Source organism: Grampus griseus, assembly GCF_964374135.1.
Source record: "Grampus griseus genome assembly, chromosome: 14".
Taxonomy (NCBI): domain Eukaryota; kingdom Metazoa; phylum Chordata; class Mammalia; order Artiodactyla; family Delphinidae; genus Grampus; species Grampus griseus.
The window spans coordinates 87,664,804-87,683,281 of record NC_139008.1 but is presented as its reverse complement, the minus strand read 5'-3'; the positions used below and the strand labels follow the sequence as shown (position 1 = coordinate 87,683,281).

At 64.1% G+C, this 18,478-nt stretch overlaps 2 protein-coding genes across 2 annotated transcripts; both read right to left on the bottom strand.

Annotated features, from left to right (window-relative positions):
• Window positions 1–2,339: 2,339 nt before the first annotated feature.
• OGFR (opioid growth factor receptor) lies at window positions 2,340–9,549 on the bottom strand. The gene is made up of 7 exons (XM_082671013.1): window positions 9,387–9,549; window positions 7,618–7,686; window positions 6,897–6,975; window positions 5,955–6,033; window positions 5,136–5,202; window positions 4,350–4,498; window positions 2,340–3,647 (listed from the first exon to the last, which is right to left on the bottom strand). The coding sequence occupies exons 1-7, from the start codon at window positions 9,531–9,533 to the stop codon at window positions 2,654–2,656; spliced, it is 1,584 nt and encodes a 527-aa protein (XP_082527139.1). The 5' UTR covers window positions 9,534–9,549; the 3' UTR covers window positions 2,340–2,653.
• A 2,639-nt stretch (window positions 9,550–12,188) lies between these two features.
• On the bottom strand, window positions 12,189–17,410 carry MRGBP (MRG domain binding protein). Its single transcript, XM_082670072.1, has 5 exons — window positions 17,237–17,410; window positions 16,757–16,878; window positions 14,016–14,097; window positions 13,660–13,734; window positions 12,189–13,187 (listed from the first exon to the last, which is right to left on the bottom strand). Exons 1-5 carry the CDS (start codon window positions 17,382–17,384, stop codon window positions 13,000–13,002), a joined length of 615 nt encoding a protein of 204 aa, XP_082526198.1. The 5' UTR covers window positions 17,385–17,410; the 3' UTR covers window positions 12,189–12,999.
• Between the last annotated feature and the right edge of the window lie 1,068 nt (window positions 17,411–18,478).

The following is an 18,478-nucleotide window of genomic DNA, read 5'->3' as shown; positions in this document are numbered from 1 at the left end:
CGGCGGGGTGGCAGCGGCCTGAGCTCGGCTCGGCGGGCGGGGCTGCCGGTGGGCTGGACGCCAGTTCCCGCCCCACTGGCCCTCACACAAGCCCCCCATTCAGCTGGGCCCACCTGGGTGGGCGGGGGCTTCTGCGCTGCCCCGCGCCTCCCTGCCGAGACAGTCGGGGAAGAAAAGAAACCCAGTGGCGTTTTTTTGGCCAGCCTCTGAGTTAAAATTACCCTGGGACTGGTGAGGTACACACATGCACCTTTTAGCAAGCAAGAAAGAGGCTCTTTTCTCCCCTTGGTCCTCGACCAGGGTGTGGAGAGGGAGAATCCCACGTTGAAGGGCTCCTTTGGAGAAGGGGCAGTCCTGTCAGCGGGGTGGGTGAGTCCCATACTCCTCCCCAGGGTCCGGAGAGGGACCCAGGCTGCCCAAGGCCCAGGAAGACCCCCAGAGAGGGTGAACACGCCTGTGCCAGGGGTGAGACAGGGCCCACCACGGCCCCGGTTCCCACTCCGGGGCCCTGCCGTGGGCAGAAGAGACTCTAGGGCCATGCCTGCTAGGCTGGAACGCTGCCCACAGGGCCCTCTCCCCAAACTTTAACTGTACTGAGTGGTCCATTCATGTGAACCAGCAGTGGCAAAGGCCGGACTCTCACCCGGCCCCGCCCCCGAGAGCCAAGCGGGGGCCCTGCAGAGAGGAAGGAAGGCCCCGCCCCCGAGAGCCAAGCGGGGGCCCTGCAGAGAGGAAGGAAGGCCCACCGTGGTCCTGAGGCCCGAGCAGGAGCCCTGAGGCGGGCGTGGGCCGTTCCCGTTTCTCACAAGCCTTGGCAGCCCAGCGGTTGCCAGATTTGGGCACGCTCTGCTTCACCCCGGGAGCGCATGGGGACAGCGGGGTAAAGGGCAGCCCCCGGGGACACTCAAACATCCAGGTCACCTGCAGAGCCACTGAATGCCCGGAATCCCAGCCCCGCCTCAGGCGTCTGAGGCTTTAGGATTCCCTGGGAAACGCTGCTTTAGGATGAGCTTCGTTTCTGCAGGTGAGAGCTCAGAACTTTTGAGATGACGGGAATTAGCCCAGGAGGGAGCATGCAGCTAACCGAAACAGTTAAAACCTCCCCTCCCCGTTGGGTTCAGCTGTGGGCTGCTCGTCAGGCTTGGCCACACCCTCCAAAGGGAGGGTGGATTCTATCAGGAAGGGCCAAGAGGATCCCCCGAGTTCCAGCCTTCCCGCCAAGTCAGAGTCATCTCAGGACATCCTCAGAGATGCAGTGCGGGGCTGGGTGTAGGGCACGCAGCTTCACCCCACCCCTACCTCCAAGGCACGTCCCGCCCGGAGCCCTCTCCTTCCTGCGCTGCCGGGCCAGACTCAGAGGAAGCCTGGCTGGGAAGCGGCTGGAACCCCCCCTCCCGCCCCCGCCCTTACAAACTCACTCCCAGCTCTGTGCAGACCCTCCCACCTGCTGCCCGGAAACACCCTCCCCCTGGAGAGCGGCCCCTGCCTCGAACCCAGATAGCCACGGTGGCCTGGGGAGAGGCCACGAGGCTGGCCTCACGTCCACCGGTCAGTCCGGTGTCACTGCCCACCTGTTCTGGGCCATCACTCTCCCCGAAGTTTGCGCGTCAGGTGGGCCCGAGCTGCCTGCCCTCCCGTTCCCAGGCCCCACTGCTGGCACAGACATCCGGCCCCCAAGGACTGCTCCAATGGGGTCCACTTCTCACTTCACGCCCCAAGCTTCTCCACCTGAACCTGAGCCCCATAACGGTCTGGACGAGGACCTGATGACACTATGTCCCACCCCCACCCCAGCGAGTGACTTCCAGTTTGTCTATCCCCCTCCCCACAGGACAGGAGCTGTGGGGAGAGCATGAAAAGGGGACCCAGGTCCCGGCCCCTAACTCCCCCCCCTCCCCCGCCCCCACCAGGTGTGACCTCCATCACTTCCGAGTCTCCTCGTCCTTGGTGCTGATGTAGAAAGGAAGGGAGTGGTCCTGGCACAGGGGACAAAGCCAGGTTGAGGGGGAGCATGCCCTGCGGGGTGGGGGCTGCTGAGGGAGGGAGTCACTCCGTTCCCAGGCTGGTCCCTGCGTGGAGGACCGATGGGGTGAGGGGCAGCTGTGGCCGCCAGGGAGGGGACAGAGGGGAGCCGAGGGACCAGCTGCCCAGCCCCAGCGGCTCTGGGGTCAGGGTGCCCAGGAGGCCTGCACCACTGCTGCAGCCCAGGCACTCCCACGGGCAAAGCGGTACCACAGCCAGGCCACGCGCACCCAGGGGTGTCCAGCCCCCAGCCCCTCCCCTGCCCCGGCCACCACAGGGCCACCGTCCACGCCCAAACACTCAAAAGTCAGATGAGTTTATTCAGAAAAGGCCTCTGCACCAGACTAGGAAAATGAGCCCCCCTCCCACACCCCCAGCCCATGAGGAGCCAGGTTACAAAGGTGGGGGCCGGGCAGCGGTACAGGACGAAAGAGGCGGGAAGTGAGGTCGAGGTAAGAAGGATGCTAAAGCCTTGGCCTTCCCCAAGGGCGGGACCTGCCCTTCCAGCAGTTGCAGTAGTGGCTGCAGTGACCAGCAGGGAGAGGCCCGCAGAGCTGGGCGCGGAGAACAGCTGGCGACATGGCTCCCAGGCCTGCGGCGGGGCGGGGCAGGGCCCCGGGCGTCCCCTTCCCTAGGGCTCTCCGGGCTCGACAGAGGGTCCTGCCTCCGTGGGCTCTGCCCTGTCATCCACCTCGGGTCCTGCGGTGGCTGGGCTCCCGGGGGCACCCTGCTCCGGCCCTGCCGGGCCACCTGCTTCTTCTTTGACCCCATTTTCACCCTCTTCAGCCACTGGGCGCCCTGACGGGGCAGGGGGCTGGGCGGCGGCCAGCGTCACGGTACCATCCCTGGCACCCTGCTCCGTCTTCCTGCGCTTCCTCACGTCGTCAGCCACCTTGGCCTCCAGGGGCTGGGGGCGGGGCTGCTCGGCCTCCTCCGGGGCTTGGCTGCCCACTTCCTGGGTCTCCGCCCCGAGGCTGCCCTGGCTGAGGGCACAGCCCTCCAAGTTCAGGGCGATCTTCTCCACCTCCGAGGCGCTCGGGCCCGGCTCCCCTGGGGCCCGCGCCCGCAGATTCGCCTCCAACTTCCTCTTCTTCCTCTCCTTGGGGTTTGGAGACTCTGGCCCCTGCTCGTCGCCGGCCTCATCTCCCTGGTCCTTCTCCGAGGCTCCAGCTTCCTGGGGCCCTGTGCCAGGAGGCTGGGGACCCTTGGCCACCGGGTCCCCCTCTTCATCCCTCCCTGGTCCGCAGGTCTGCCCCTGGGCTGCGGCCTCAAGGAGGGGCTCCCCAGGGCTCTCCTCCCCGTTGGCCTGCCTTGGGCGGGCCGGCCGGGGCGAGCAGGGAGGAGAGCACGGCCTGAACTTCTGCAGCTTGTCGTGGGGCCCCCAGACGAACCTGCAGCGGGGCCGGAAGTGCTCCCAGGCGAAGTACAGCAGCTCACGGCGCTGGTGCCGGCACCGCACAGTGAACACAAAGTAATCCAGGGCGCTCTGCCGCACGCCCGGCAGCTGCCGGCGCACCAGCGTCTCCTCCAGGAAGAAGCGGGCCAGGGGGGCCTGGTAGTGCTCCAGGCCCAGCTCCCCCAGCGACTTCAGGATGCGGGTGATGCGGAGGTTGTTGTGGCTGTGCCTGGAGGGGACAGGGGGCGCTGGCAGGGCTACGCGGGGCTGGGCGGCGCTCGGCCAAAGCCCACCCTTCCCTCCCCCGCCACCCCGAGAGCCTGATGTCCACCAGCAGAGACACTCCGGCCCACAGGCCAGTCTCTGTCCCCACCTGCTCCCCCTGCAGGGCCCCGGTCCCTGAGAAGACGGCCCTTGAGCCTGGACCATGTAGGTGAGGGACTGTGATGCACCCTCTAGAAGGGTGACTGTCCCCTGGGTCCCATGGAACACCCACCCCCACCTCAGCTGAAGAGGACCAGGTGGGGACCCTCCAGAGGCGGGGCCTCAGTTACCCATGGGCGAGGGTGGTTGTACCATCAGCAGAGTCATGCTCTGTGCCTCCCCCAAGCCCAGCGCTTCCCAAGGCAGGAGAGGGGAGTGCGCCTGCCACCCCCAGCGGGTGCGAGGCTCAGGGACGCTGTGATGGTGATGGAGCTCCCCTGACAACCTGACCCATGCCCACGTGGGCAGGGGGGCACAGCCACGAAGCTTGTGGACTCACGCGGCTTTCTTTAGTGCTCACACCCCTATCAGGTGGGGTCCACCCCCGCTCTGCAGGCAAGGAGGATGCCCAGAGCCTCAGGCACCGGCCCCGCAGGCCTTGTCCCCAGCCTGAGACCGGCTGTGCGGCCCCCCGAGCTGCTGGGCCCGGGCTGAGCGGCACCCTCACCAGCTGAGGTTCTGGAAGCGCTTCTGGTAGTTCTGCGCTCGGCACACGCGGCCCGTGTCTCGGTCCTTGAGTTGGATGCCGAAGAAGCCCAGCATGAGCTCGTAGGCCTGGACCAACCGCTTCCTGGCCTCCGTGGAGCTTTTAAACGCCTGCAAAACGCCCCCCGAGAGCAGCAGGGAGCTCAGGGTGGCGCCAGTGCAGTGTGGGGCCGCACGCCGCCCTCGGTCCCCGATTCATCCCGGGGCTTCGGCTCAGACCCTTAGGGTGAAGCGTCAGGGCGCAGAAGCCCAGGGATGCTCTCTTCACTCTGAGCTGCCGCAGGGTCTCTCTGAGGCCTGAGGCGCTGCTGTAGCCCCAGGGGGAACTCCCTGACCTGAGAGGGGACCTAAGGGACTCCAGGGCTGGACGCGGGGCAGCAAGCACCCCCCCGTCTCCTCGGTGCACCTGCCTGGCCTCTCTCGCGGGCTCCTTGGCTCCTGGAGCCCCCTCCCGATCGCCCAGGGCATCCCCAATCCAGCCCAAGCCAGGGCTGACCAGGGCAGAGCCCGGGCGCTCTGACTCTGCTCGTGGCCCCTGCCCGGACCCCTGGATGTGAGCGATCCTCACCGTCGGATTTCTCTGGAAGCCCGCAAGGAGCACTGAGGGCAGAGGCGAGGACCACTTGGGAGCGAAGATAGTTACATAGCAGGGGGAGGGGCTCCTCTAGCTCCTGCACCTCCAGCAGCTGCGGAAGGGCCCGTGAACCCCTGTGGCCAGCCAGGCCCCTCCCCGGGCCTTTAGACTCACCTCGACCTCTTGCAGCGTGAGGGGCTTGGCGTGACAGTTCACTCCCGGCTCCCGCAGGGGAAACAGCCTGTGAAGGAGGAGATGGCACAGGCCCCGGCAGTGGCAGACGCGGGCCACCAGCCACCTGGCACGCGTTGGCTGGGCAGCCTGGGGCGGCTCTCCGCTTGCCTCCGGGGGCTGGCGGGACCACACGTGCCACAGGTTCTCACCAGTCAGTAAAGCCAAGGGGCAAGGGTGGGAGAGCTCCAGGGAGGGTGCCCAGGATGAGGGCCCAGGACAGACCCACCTACAGAAGTCCCAGCTTGCCCACTCAGCAGCAAGGGCACCTGCCAGCCGCCCCCCGGGAAGCCCTCCATTCCTTTTCATTTTCACGTTCTTCTGTTCCTCCCATCATTAATGCTGTGGAATTATTCCCCGGGGAACCCTGTGCCCCGGGTTGGCCCCCTGCAAGCTGTCCTTAAAGGACACTGCGTTTGTGGGGCAGCATCCGGGGGCACCTCAAGGCACTGTTAGAACCCGCCCCCGCAGCACAGGGGCTCCGCGGACAGGCTCGGGACAGGCTCATGGGGCCTCCAGTCCGCTGGTTTGCTGCTCTTCCCGTCCCCATGAGCGGCAGAGGCTGTTTACAGCTGGAGAACCCGGGAGAACCCAGACTGCAGGACCCGGTCTCCCCTGCCCCGCCAGCAGTGCCGGGCACTGGGCCCTGAGGGCAGTGCGCTGTGCCTGGGAGAGGCGGAGCCAGGCTCCGGCCTGGGGGGTGCCTCAGGCCTCTCCTCCAGAGCCCCGCCCTGCAAGCTCAGCCCCGCCCTGCCCACTCACCACTGGATGTAGGAGTGATTATCCTCCAGGAGGCCGTACTCTTCCTTCCAGTTCTGAAGAATGTCTTCAATGAAACAGCCTGGGAGCCCCACGGGGACAAGTCAGCCAGGGCCCCGAAAGCCCCTTCCCCCCCTGCCCTCCGCTCCTTTCGTGAGGACCTCGGGGCCTGGCAGCTTCAGGTTGTGCACATCTCGTGTGATTTTAACCCTACTTTGGCCGACTGCCACTCTGCCACCTGGAAAGCGGACCCTCATTGCTGATGGAGAGCAGACCTGAGTGGGCAGGCCCCATCCGGGAAGGACACGTGGTCCCAAACCTGCGCCTGTCTTTGCAGCAGGGGGTCCTCGCCATAGCCCACAAAGCACAGGCTGCTGGCCGGAATTCTGCCCTCAGACAGAACCTGCAGCCTGGGCTCCCGCAAGGCAGCCCGTTTCTGCAAAGGGCCAGGAGGGGAACAGCTGAGGCCGCCGGCCTGTGCTGTGGCGGGAAAGCAGCCTCAGACAGCGCGTAAGTGCAGAAGCAGGGGTGGTTCCAAGGAGACCTCACTATGGACACTGAGATCTGAATCTCATACGGTCTTCACATCTCACAAAATGCTATTATATCTTAAATCTTCCCCAACCATTTAAAACCGTAAAAACTTTTCTTTCCCGTTAGTTTACATATGCTGCTTTCCCACCATAGAGGGAGAGTCGGGTAGTCGGACAGAGACGGTGCGGCCTGCAAAGCCACCAGCATTCCTTGCCTGGCCCTTCGGAGCACGTTGGCCAGTGGATCCAGGCCAAGGGTTGGGGACCTGGCAGCCCCTCGGCAGCTTCCAGGGGGCCCCGTGGGGCTACCTGAAAGCCACGTGTCCAAACCAGGTCCCAGCAGACCAGACAGGCAGAGGGGAGAAGGGGGCCCCCCAAGGCTGGAGCTGTCAGCAGCTGAGCAGGTACACACCGTTAGGCAGGAACCGAATCTCGTTTTTGTAGAAACTCAGGTTGGGCATGTCACCACTGGCATCTCCTTCCACCAAATCCTGAGGAGCCAGAGAAAGGTGCCAGACAGGACATCACCAAAACAGGCCGCCTCCAAGGGCCCCTCACGCTGAAGCGTTCCTGGGATGGGTGGGAGGGAGCGGGTGTCTGCTCTTGGCCCCTGAACCTCCAGGCATCCGGAAGGCTGGTGAAGACCCCGAGTGCCAAGCCCGCGCCCTCCACCCCGAAGGTGAGGACGAGCCTCCACACTTGGGGGACAGCAGCCACCTCTGACCACCAGCGACGACCTTCCCCCCACCAACACGGGCCAGGGCTGGGAGGTCCCCTTCATCTGCACCCCAAAGACAGCCCAAGGATCGCCCGAGACTCTTGGGTGCAGACAGCCAGGGCTGAGGGAAAGGAGGCTGTGAGACGGGCTAGCGGTGCCGGGCCTCCTGTGGACGAGCTGCCGGCTGGCGCCGTCACGTGTTTTAAAGGTAAGGGCACTGAGATGGGAGTTAGGGCGCCGTGCTGTCACCCCATGATTAGGGGAAGAAGCAGCAGGCCCAGCTGGGGTGTCCGGCAGGACGTGGGACATTGTCTGAGAAGGGCTGGTGGGACACTGTCCAGCTGGCCTTCTCCGGGAGGAGGATTTGGTCCTGGGTGGGCTGCAGGGGGCAAGGGCGCTGCAGGCAGCTACCTACCGGGTAGTGGTGCCGGTACCTGCGTGTGTCCCGCGCTGCTCGCCAGTTTCGGGACCCTGTCACCTTGAGCTGGGAAGAGAGGAGATTGGATGAGACCCCTCCCCACTCCTCAAGGTGGCCAGCAAGCAGGACCCACCCCACGGAGCCCCCATCCTGGTGACGGCAGCGAGGACCTGGGCTGTCAGCAAAATCAGAGGGGGTCGGAGTAGCTGGAGTGAGGCTGGCCCCCTGCTGCTCGCTCCAGCCCTCAGGAACCCCAGGCCAATGTGCACTCTTGGGGTGGAGCCCCCCTAACTCTAGTTTCACTTTCTCCTCCCATGTTTGCTGGCTACCCTGCTTGGATCACACCCCAGGACCTCGCCCTGGGAACCCCGCCTTTCCCAGCACTTCCTCCTTGCGCTGTGCTCTAAGTTGTCACCTAAGGGGCTGTGTCCCTAAGGGCACTGGCCTTGCCAGGAGGGGCCCCAGATGCTTTCCATGGTGGGCTTCTTAGCCAGATGCCAGTGTGGCCAATGGACAGCGGATGAAACTGAAACTCAGCAGAAGCTGGCCCCGCCCCTCCATCAGTTTCCATGTGTCTGCCCATGGAGCTATGGTGGTGACAGTGTCCTCTCACCTACGCTGCACCATGCCCGGTGGGCATCTGCCTGGGGAAAGAGCCAGATTCCTGCCCTGTGACTCCTGTGACCTGTGACCCTGACCACTGCCCAGCCGACCTCCCTGAAACACTAGAGAAGTGCTGAGGCCGCCGGCCTTCCAGCCAGGCCCAGGAGCCCCTTGGGGTCCCTCTCGCTGACTGACCAGTCCAAGACACAGAGGGAAACCTGAAAACCAGAGCTCTCATCTGCTACAGGGAGAATCCATCCCCGACACCACACAGGCTGGAATTCAAGACTCCCTAGACATGGTGCCAGGACGCCCTCATCCCAAAGTGAGGGGGACACATGGTGACAGCTACCACTTGGGGCCTTCCCTCTTACCCAGAACCCCAGCTGCACCCACTCCGGGAATGTAACACCCGGCGAGTGCTAGCAAGTAACCGCTGGTAATGATGAGTTACCATGGTTATGACAAGTAACCAGTGGTGACAACGAGTAACCGGTGGGCACAGCCGGCCACCCTGGCGCAGGCACACCACACACATGTAGCCTGTAAGGCCACCTCCAAGACGACGTGGGGTCAGCCCCAGCCCGAGTGGGTGGGTGCTGTGCCCAGTGAGGATCATGGGGGTGGGGCAGGCTGGGGGCTCTGGGCCTGAGGGAAGCTGGAGTCCTGGACGGTGGGGCAGGGTGAGGTGAGCCCCGAGGGGCGCCGGGTGGAGGAGGAGCTCCGGGAGGCCGAGGGGAGCAGTGGGGGTGGCCAGCACTGAGGGCTGGGGCCTCGTTAGAGGACAGAGCCAGGGCCTGAGGCTGGGGTAGGACAGAGGGGAGTCCAGGATGTGCGGGGCCACCCCCTTGAAGAGGTGTCCTTACGCAGATCTGGTCCCGGGGACAGGGGTCTGAGGGCGGCCCTGGATTCCCTGCAGGGTGCCCTAGTGCGGGGGCGGATCTCAGGGTGCCCTGGGGATCACGATGGGGGAGGAGGACAGGGCCGGGAAGAGGGCAACCGTTGGAGATGGGGAGCCGGGCCCCAAGCCGGGTCTCCGGGAGGGGCCTCCACACTCGGCCCCGGGGCCGGGGGGGCAACGATTTTCCAGGAGCCGGGCCTTGCCCCCTATTCCAACGCGGCCTCCCCAGGGGCGCCGGGTCCCCAGCGCGCGGGGGCGGCACCTGGAACGCGCTGGGCCGCGCGTCCGCCTCGGCCTCCACGTCCCCCGGAGCGCCGGCCTCGCCATCCTCGTCGGCTCCGGCCCTCGGGCCCTCGCCGTCCTCCTCCTCGTCCTCCTCCCAGGTCGAGTCGCAGTCCGGGTCCTCCATACTCCAGCGGCGGCGGGACCCGCTCCGGCGGAAGCGAAAGTGATAGAGGGAGGAAGCGCGGGGGCGTGCCGGGGGGCGTGCCAGGGGGCGTGCCGGGGGCGGGCCCGGGGCTGCCGACTCCGTCCGCCCCGCCCGGAGGAGGCCCATCCCCAGGAGGACCCCTGAAGGATGTCCCCCTGGAGGAGGCCCATCACCCCGAGAAGGCTCCTCCGGAAAACGCTCACCCCCTTCCCCCGTGAGGTTGCCCCCCACATGCCCACCTTGGTGATTTCTCCCTGGAGAGGCCCCCTGGAGGATGCTCCCCGCGGACACCCCCTCAGGATCCTCCCAGAATATCCCTTCCCCCTGGGAAAACGTCCCTCCCAAAGATGTTTCCCTGGAGGATGCTTGCCTCCCCAGCCCACCAACCTGAAAAGTCTCTCTTCCACTGTGCGGGAATGTTCCCCTCCACCCTGAGATCCCCACCCTGGAGATCTTTTTCTTGGAGGATGCTTACCTCCTAGAAGTCCAGAACCATCCCCTGGAAGAAGCCCCGCCCCCACGTCCTCCTCAGAAGAATGTAGCCCAGGATGCCCTCTCCTCTGAGGATGTTTCCAGAGGGTCCCTGTCCCCCAGAGCACCCCCCAGAATGTCCCTTCCCCTCCAGAACATTCCCCCTGGAGGATACCTCTCTCCACCATGGTGCCCCCTCAGGATGACCTGAGGCAGGATGTCCCCCGAAGGGTGGCCCCCTGGAGGTTGTCCACAGCAGATGTCCCCCACCCTGTACGAATTTGTGGAGGATGTCCCCCCGCAAGGATGCCCCCAGGAGGACACCCCCTGGAAGTTGTCCCCCAGGTGTCCCCCCAGGATGCCCTCCAGGTGTCGGCTGGGGCAGCAGTCTCATCAGATTTCCTTTGGGGACTGAACTGCTTTCAAGCCCCCTCAGATGGTTGGTAGAACCCATCTTTCTGAGCAGTAGGGCAGAGATCCCTGTGTCCCCTCCAGAAGTTCACAACTGGGCAGTTTGCTTCTTCAAGGCCAGCGGGAAAGTCTCTCTCCAGTAGAGAGTCCCATAGTGCAGTGTCCTCGTGGGTCTGCCCTCCTGTCCCCCTTGCTGCATTATAATGGTTATAAGAAAGCACAGGGGCTGCCTGCACTTACGAGGGGCCACCAGGCAAAGATCCAAACACCTGGAGGCAGAAATGACCGGGGATCACCCTCGGGGCTGTTCAACACAGACTGAGGCCCAGCCCAGCCCCCAGGGATGCTGACCTCGCCCAGCCCTGCAAGTCAGCTACCAGGCCTCAGGGGACGTGACAGTCCTCAAGCTGTGTGGCCGGGAACAACCCAGAGCTGAACAGAACCTGCCAATCTTGGCCACGGGCACAGCTAAAGACCTTTTTTGGTGCTGGTGCCAATTCCTTGCAGGCTCACCAACCTGTTACCTCTCTGGGTACCATCTTGCCTGGACGACTTTCTAGAAGGACAGTGGTGACTCCGCCAAAGGTATGGAGCTCTGGGCATTTCTGCAAATCGTCTGCCACCGATGGCCTGGGCAGGTGTCCCGAGGAGCAGGTGACAGGAGAGCTGCCAGGCATCGGGTGGGGCTGGCCCACCGCAGGCTGCGGCCACGGGCCTGGCCTTCACCTTAGCTGACTTGCAGCTGGCCTCGGACTTCCAGCCTCTGATGAGGCACTGATGGGTGCTGGGGTGCCCTCCAGGGTTGGGCAGCTCTGAGAGCACGTGGGTGGGCAGGTTCCCCCGCTCTGCCCTAGAGAACAGACAAGCATGCAGCGGAGGCAGGGCCGTGGCCCCAGCCTGCGGCGCTCAGAGCACAGCCTTCCCACGGCTGCCTGCGGCCACGCACAAGGCTTGTTCTCAGATGCTGCCCAGCTTCCACTTTACAAGTGCCATTCACACCCAACTGCACCTGGGCTCCGTCTAGATCCACCCCCCCGCGACCCGTGGCAGGAGGTTACCGCCGAGGCTGTGACCTTCTGCTGGAGACTTACCCCACGGGGGCCCCCCATGAGGCAGGTCTGACCGTGGGGGTGCAAGCTTCTGCCCCAGCTGCCCACACAGGAAAGTTGGGCTGGAAGGCCAGGGCTGCTCAGGGTCGGCAGACCCGACCCAAGACGCTCAACCTGACACAAGACACTGCTGGACAACGTCAGCCCTGCCGGGGAAGCGAGTGCCGGCCTCCGACCCCGTGCCAGGTGGCCTCAGCCCATGGAGCTCCTGGCCTGGCCTCGTGGGCTCAGCCTGTTCTGACCTCGTGCTCCTGGTGCTGGGGGACGGGTGGCATTCAATGTCCTCGTGGTTTGTCCAGATGAGGGCGAGCACCTTCGCCGTCACTCGGGAGGCCCGGCTGTGCCTCTCAACACGAGCTCAGCCAGAATTCTCGCCTTCACGTTCGTTTGTTCTTCGGAAGGAGGCACCAGTTCCCGCTGGTTTGCTCTCCTGACATTTTGCATTTGAAGGGTTGCTTACGTGCAACGAAGTAGCCACTGGAACCCATTGTTACTAGGTTGTATATTCACTGTATCAAGTGATCCAGTACTTCAAAGTTAGCTTCATTTATAAATCTTGAAAAAATACAACTTCCTATTGTAGGAGGAGTTAACTTACTTTGGTATCAGAATCACACAACTCCAGGTTGCTTTTTGTGTTTTAATGTCCCTCAGTCAAACACAAGCGTACCTCGGTCAGCCCGGGGCCCAGGCTGCGGCGGGTCAGCCCCACGGCCTGCCTCCCTCCACATGCTCATTTGGTCTGTTGCAAGTTACTTGAGAATACAAAAATAACCGCTACAAATTCTCTGTGTCGGCATATAAAAACTGAGCAAAAATTATCTCAGTAGTCTGTTACCTTAAAACAAAACATCTCAGAAAAAATACAACACAGGTTTAACTTCTGCAGTATTTTTTTTCCATATAAAACACTAGTAAAATAGGCTCCTTAAAAATTAAATAGTGAAACATCAACCAAATTATATACATCGTTACAGTACAAGTGAGTGAGGCAAAACACCCAGTTCTCAGTCTCTCGGGTGGTGGAGGGGCCGGTGCCCGCGGCCTGACGCTCTCCTGAGGCCGCAGTCAGTTGACAGCGGTAGACAGATGGACAGATGGACAAACGGGAAGACCGGGGCTCCTCAGAGCACAGAGGGGGTCGGTGTGTTATTGCTGGCTGTGCCCCGCTCTCTGCCCACGCAGCCTGGTTTGCAGGCCCGTGCCAACACTTAGCCACAGGTGCAGCTCAGCCGTCGTCACGAAGCCACGAGTGTCCGGCGTGATCGTGGCCTGGGCTCACACCTCTTGGGTCTCAGCATCTGAACGGGTCCTGTTCCGGTCGTCAGGGGCCATCTGAGCCCAGGCGATCTGAGTGGCACCGCGGGAGCCTCTGGCACCTGAGGGCAGGCAGCAGGCCCAGTGGCATTTGACCCGACTGCCTGGTGACCACGGTGCCCGCCTGCTGTGAGCGTCTACGTCCGGCGCCGCTTGGCCGCGCTGGGGCTGGAGGGGTTGCTGTTGGCGGTCAGGACTTTGTCGGTGACCCGGCTGCGCTTCCGCTTGTCCGGCCCCTCTTTGGACCCCAAGTCTGAGTTGCTCTTGTCTTTGTCTTTGCTGGACTTTTCTGTTGCTTTCCCCAAGCTTCCTGAAGATGAAAAAACTGGGAGACAAAATCATTTGGCTGAAAACAGAATATCCAAAATTTTATTTCATCTTCCTGTTCAGTTTAAGAAGTCTACACCTACACACATGACATTGACCCCAAAAGGCTCCTCCTGAACTGGGGGTGCCCATGTGGCCTGCCCCTTGGGGGAGCGTGCCCGTCTTTGCTCCTTGGGGTTTGCCCTGCACTGAGACGGCCGCCACCCGTTCCACTTCAGTCGGACACCCTCCTGCACCCCGTGACCACTGACCGGGCCCGGGGCCAGGCTGTCCTGTGCCCCCTTCCCCGCCCCGTGCCGGCCCCGTGCGTGACCTCCCAGCGTGGGAGGCTCTGCCTGAGCAGATGGAAGGGGCCTTCTCAGCTGCTGAGCCAGACGCCAGGCCCTGGCTGCCCGTGACGGGGAGGCCTGGCCAGGCTGGGGTGCTGTGCCCCTGGGGCCCCAGGAGGGGTGGGCGAGCTCCATACTTACCATCATCGGCCACATTGTGGGGGTCCACGTCTTCCTTCATTTCCTCGTTCGTATCCTCCTCAATGACCACTTTTCCTGGGGGGAGACGGCCGATGGTGACCTAGAGCCCGGGGCGGTGGGCGCCACAGCCCCACCCGACCTGCAGCAGCTCAGGCCAGGGGCTCCTCCTGACTCCGGAGGCGTGTATGTCCTTCAGGAAGTCCTCCCCCCGTCCCGGGGGCCCCCAGACCTCCCCCTCCAGAGGGCCCAGCATCCCCCTCCGGTGATGCTCACTCCCCGAGGCTCGTGACCTTCACCCTGACGCCACCACCCTCAGCCTTTCCTAGTCCCCAAATCTGCTCTCACCCGAGTCTTACCTTCTCGGACTTCTTGAATGATTTCTTCTGGAAGGACGAAGTTCCTCTCTGGATTTGGGAATGGAAGAATCTCAGACTCGTGCTGATGGCAAACAGGGCATTTTGGGTTTTTTTAAGAAACAAAGAAGAAAACTTGATTTTAAAAGTCACATTGAAAAGAAAATGTGACTAAAGACATGTAAGAGACAACTCAGGAGCGACCAATGAACACACGTGACCGTCTTGGGGGCTGCAGTGGGCAGGCGCAGGGCTGAGACCTTTCTTCTTTCTCTCGTGCAGTCTACAGGGGCTGGCTTGTCACAGAGACCCAGACAAGGCAAAACTACAGTGTGGGCCACAGGCAGGCATCACGATGGGAATAAGGGTTTAGTGTCACCTGAGATGATGCCGGGCCGCTCCGCCGGCTGGCACGCCTCCGGGGGCAGTCAGGCAGTGCTGTGGCGTGGCCTGGCTGCACGGGCTCCCCCTCCAGGAGAGCGCCTTCAGAGCCTGCGACAGCCATGAGGAAAGGCCACGGTGCCTGGGTCCCGTGTCCGGGGGGAAGGAGCCAGGGAGGCAGGGAGAGCCACCCCCGTGGAAACCAGGTAAGCAAAGCAAAATGGAGGGAGGTCACACACATGCCAGAGGGAGAGAGGCCCCAAAAACACGGACCACCGGACGAAGAGAAAGGTGAGCTGGTGGGAAGGGTCTCTAGGTTGGGAGGTGGGTCAGGAGACAGGGCCTCCAGTCCCCAGCTTGGGAGCTGTGCTGACAAGCCAGGTGGTCAGCATGTAAACGTGCCGCCCAGCACCCGGAGCTTCGCAAACCCCGAGGCCTCCTGGGCTCACGGTCACCTGCGGGGTGCGGTCCACAGACTCGTGTTTAACCCCGAGGGCTCCGGGGCTCACGGTCACCTGCGGGGTGCGGTCCACAGACTCATGTTTAACCCCGAGGCCTCCGGGGCTCACGGTCACCTGCGGGGTGCGGTCCACAGACTCATGTTTAACCCCGAGGGCTCCTGGGCTCACGGTCACCTGCGGGGTGCGGTCCACAGACTCATGTTTAACCCCGAGGCCTCCTGGGCTCACGGTCACCTGCGGGGTGCGGTCCACAGACTCATGTTTAACCCCGAGGGCTCCGGGGCTCACGGTCACCTGCGGGGTGCGGTCCACAGACTCCTGTTTAACCCCGAGGCCTCCGGGGCTCACGGTCACCTGCGGGGTGCGGTCCACAGACTCATGTTTAACCCCGAGGGCTCCGGGGCTCACGGTCACCTGCGGGGTGCGGTCCACAGACTCGTATTTAACCCCGAGGGCTCCGGGGCTCACGGTCACCTGCGGGGTGCGGTCCACAGACTCATGTTTAACCCCGAGGGCTCCGGGGCTCACGGTCACCTGCGGGGTGCGGTCCACAGACTCATGTTTACGAGGCCCCAGGGGACCGAGGCATCAGCTCCATAGCGGTGCTGGGGTCTAAGGAAGCGGGGCGGGAAGGGCCACCTGTCCTGGGCTGAGACCCCTGGGTGGCCCCCCCCAGTGTCACGTGGGCCCTGTGCTGGGCGTCACAGCCACAGGACCTTGGAGCCAGGGCCGGTGCCTGAGAGCCAACTGTCTCTCCTACCGCACCAGGGCCCCCCAGGACAGGGGCCCTGCCACACTCATCTCTGTGTCTAGCTCCTGGCCCCCAGCCTGGAGTCGGGGTGCAGGAGGTTCCTGGGGGTCGGGGGACCCCCAACGTGACAAGCACGGGAGTCCTGTCAAGCCTCTGAACACAGGAATTCTCGGGGAGCGGGGCCCCAGCTCATGGGCACGGCCCCCCTGCAGGGCCTGCTTTAGTTTAGCGACTTGTCCTCGAGTTTCCTGGGTACTGACTGTGGGCCAGGAGGTCAGTTCCAGGGCCCAGCTGTCAGTTCCCCTTTCTATGCGAGGACGACGAGGCGCAAACGACTTGCCCAAGACCAACAGGGAGCAAATGGCAGCGCGGTTTATGGACACAAGAAGGCCCGGGCTTCGCTCTCCACCTCACAGATGTGCAGCAGGTCTCAGCTGGGGGGCTGGGGCAGCCCCAAGTCCCGAGGAGAGGCAGAGCCTTGCCTAACCCCAGCACGGTCTCCCACCCTGCTGGTCACCTGACATCCCCACTCCCACTCATTCTCCAGACACCCCGGCCTCCTCTGCGTTCCCTGACGCACCAATGCCTGCTGCCACAGGGCCTTGACACCTGCCATTCCTCTGCCGGGAATGCGTACCTGTCTTTTCTGCCGTCCTGGTTACCTAGTTAACCTTCCCCCCTCAGACACGGCCAGCTGGGGGTTCCATGAGGCCTGGGCCCCTGCCTGCCTGGTTCTCACAGAAACCACCGTATTCATCTTAATGTGACTCAGACCCGGTCACCTCCCTGCCTGTAGCACTCGGGGACTTTCCACAAGACTGACAATGGCCTAAGAGCCCCCTCCCATGAGCTTCAGCTCCCTAGTTATCTCCTGGCAAGACCTTAACCGGCCACCCCCCAACCCCCCACCTAAGCTAGTTCCACGCGATAACTAGCTACCGTCATTAGGCTTGTGTTTCGTTAAACTACTCAGAGCTATCTTGTTCAACAACTGGTCCCCTGTGGGACATCCCAGACATCAAGGTCCCTGAGGCCAGGGCCCGGCAAGGACCCAGGGAGGAGGCACGGAGGGGGCTCCCTGCCACCAGCTCTGTCTGGGGAGCGAGGGGCTCTGGCCCTGGGAGGACGGGGGAGAGTGGGGTCCTGCTCACCAGCGCCTGCATGTCATACATGGTGCTCAGATGGTCCCAGATGACCTTGGATGGGACCTGCCGCCCGATGTTCTGGCTGAACTTGTCTCGGATACAGATCATGTGGAAGTGCCGGTTCACACCTGCAGAAGGAAGGGGTCAGCTCGTGGGGAGGGGCGGGCCAGCAGGTAGGGTGGAGAGGAGAGGTGGGGGGCAAGGGGGCGAGAGGGGCAGCGGTTGGAGGGGGTGGGGGTTAGGGGAGCAGGGGTGCGGGGGCAGAGGAAAGGGCAGGGGTCAGCGGGGAAGGAGTAAAGAGGGGCCGGGGTGGCTGGGCGCAGGAGCGGGGGCTGAGGGAGGGGGTGGGGTGCGCAGGTGGGGGCAGGGTCGACGGGGGTGCAGGCACAGGAGGCCCCGCCCCGTCCGCCCCGCGCGCGCCCCCGGCCGTTGCCCGCCGCCCCGCCCCCACGCGGGTGCGCGGCCTCGGCGCGGCGCTCCGCTCACCGACGGGCTTGTGGCCCAGCATGGCGTGGAAGAGGCACACCTCCACCTCGGGGCTCCACACCACCGTCTCCTCGGCAGGGCTGGTGGCCGCTTCTCCCGGCCCCTTGTCGCCCGCCGCGCCGCCGCCGCCCACCTCAGCCTCCCCCATAGCCCGGCCGCCCAGCGACGAGCCCCCTGCGGGAGCTGGCGCGGCCACGGGCTCCGCGCAGGCGCACTCCACGGGGCGGGCGCGCGCTCGGTGGGTTCGCTCTCGGGCTCGCGCGCGGCGCCTGCGCAGGCGCAGCTGCGGGCTGGGTCGCGGCGACTCCTGGCGGCCCGGTCCCGCGGCGCAGCGCCGTCAAAGTGCGGATCACTGGAAGGAGTGCGTTTGGGGAGAGGGATGGAAACGCCCTAAATTAGGTTGTGGCGATATCTGCACAGCTCGGGGTAAACCCCGCTGAACTGTACGCTTTAAATGGCGGAATTTCAAGTTACACCCCAGTAAAGCAGCTAAGAAGAAAAGAAACAGGCAACCTACAATGCCTGCGAGTGTGGGCTCCAAGAGCTTCCATTGCCCCTGGCCTGAGCGCTGCAGAGGGGCTCCTGCGCACCGGGGCAGGGGCGTCCGGGCCCATCCTCCCCGACCCGGGCCTCTAGAGTGGTCGGCAAGTGGGTTAACCCTGGCCGGGGAGGGGCGGGGCCTGGGCCTGGGCGGAGTCTGGTCCGAGGGTGGGGTCAAGCGGGGCGCCGGCCTGGGGGCAGTCCCGTGACGAGCTCAAAGCAGCACCCAATCGAGGCCGCCTGCTCCGCCCCGCCCCATCCCCGCCCACCTCGGGCTTCTCCCCGGCCCCTCCCCACCGGGTCAAGTCCACCGCGGTGACCGGGGAGGGTACCTAGGCGAGGAACGCTCTTCGCCTCCCGCTGAGTGTAGACTCTCCGTCAGGCTTCCGGGTCCCCTTCCGGCTCTGCGGCCTGCCAGCTGTGTGCTGAACCTCTCCAGGCCGCAGTGCCTTCCTCCGTGCAATGGGAGCGACGACGGCGCCTTCCCCGGGGGTGCTGATGGGGGCTGGTTTCTGCTTGGGGACCCGGGCACACGCTCGGGCTTCTTAGCAAACATTTGGAGCCACTCTGGCCAGCCTCACCCCCTGGGACAGCCCGGGGACTCAGAGCCTGAGTCTTCCCATCCGTGAAGGGCGATGCTGGCGATGCCGGTCCCCACAAAGTGGGGAAACGTGGCCCATAGAGGATTCCACAATGGCTCAG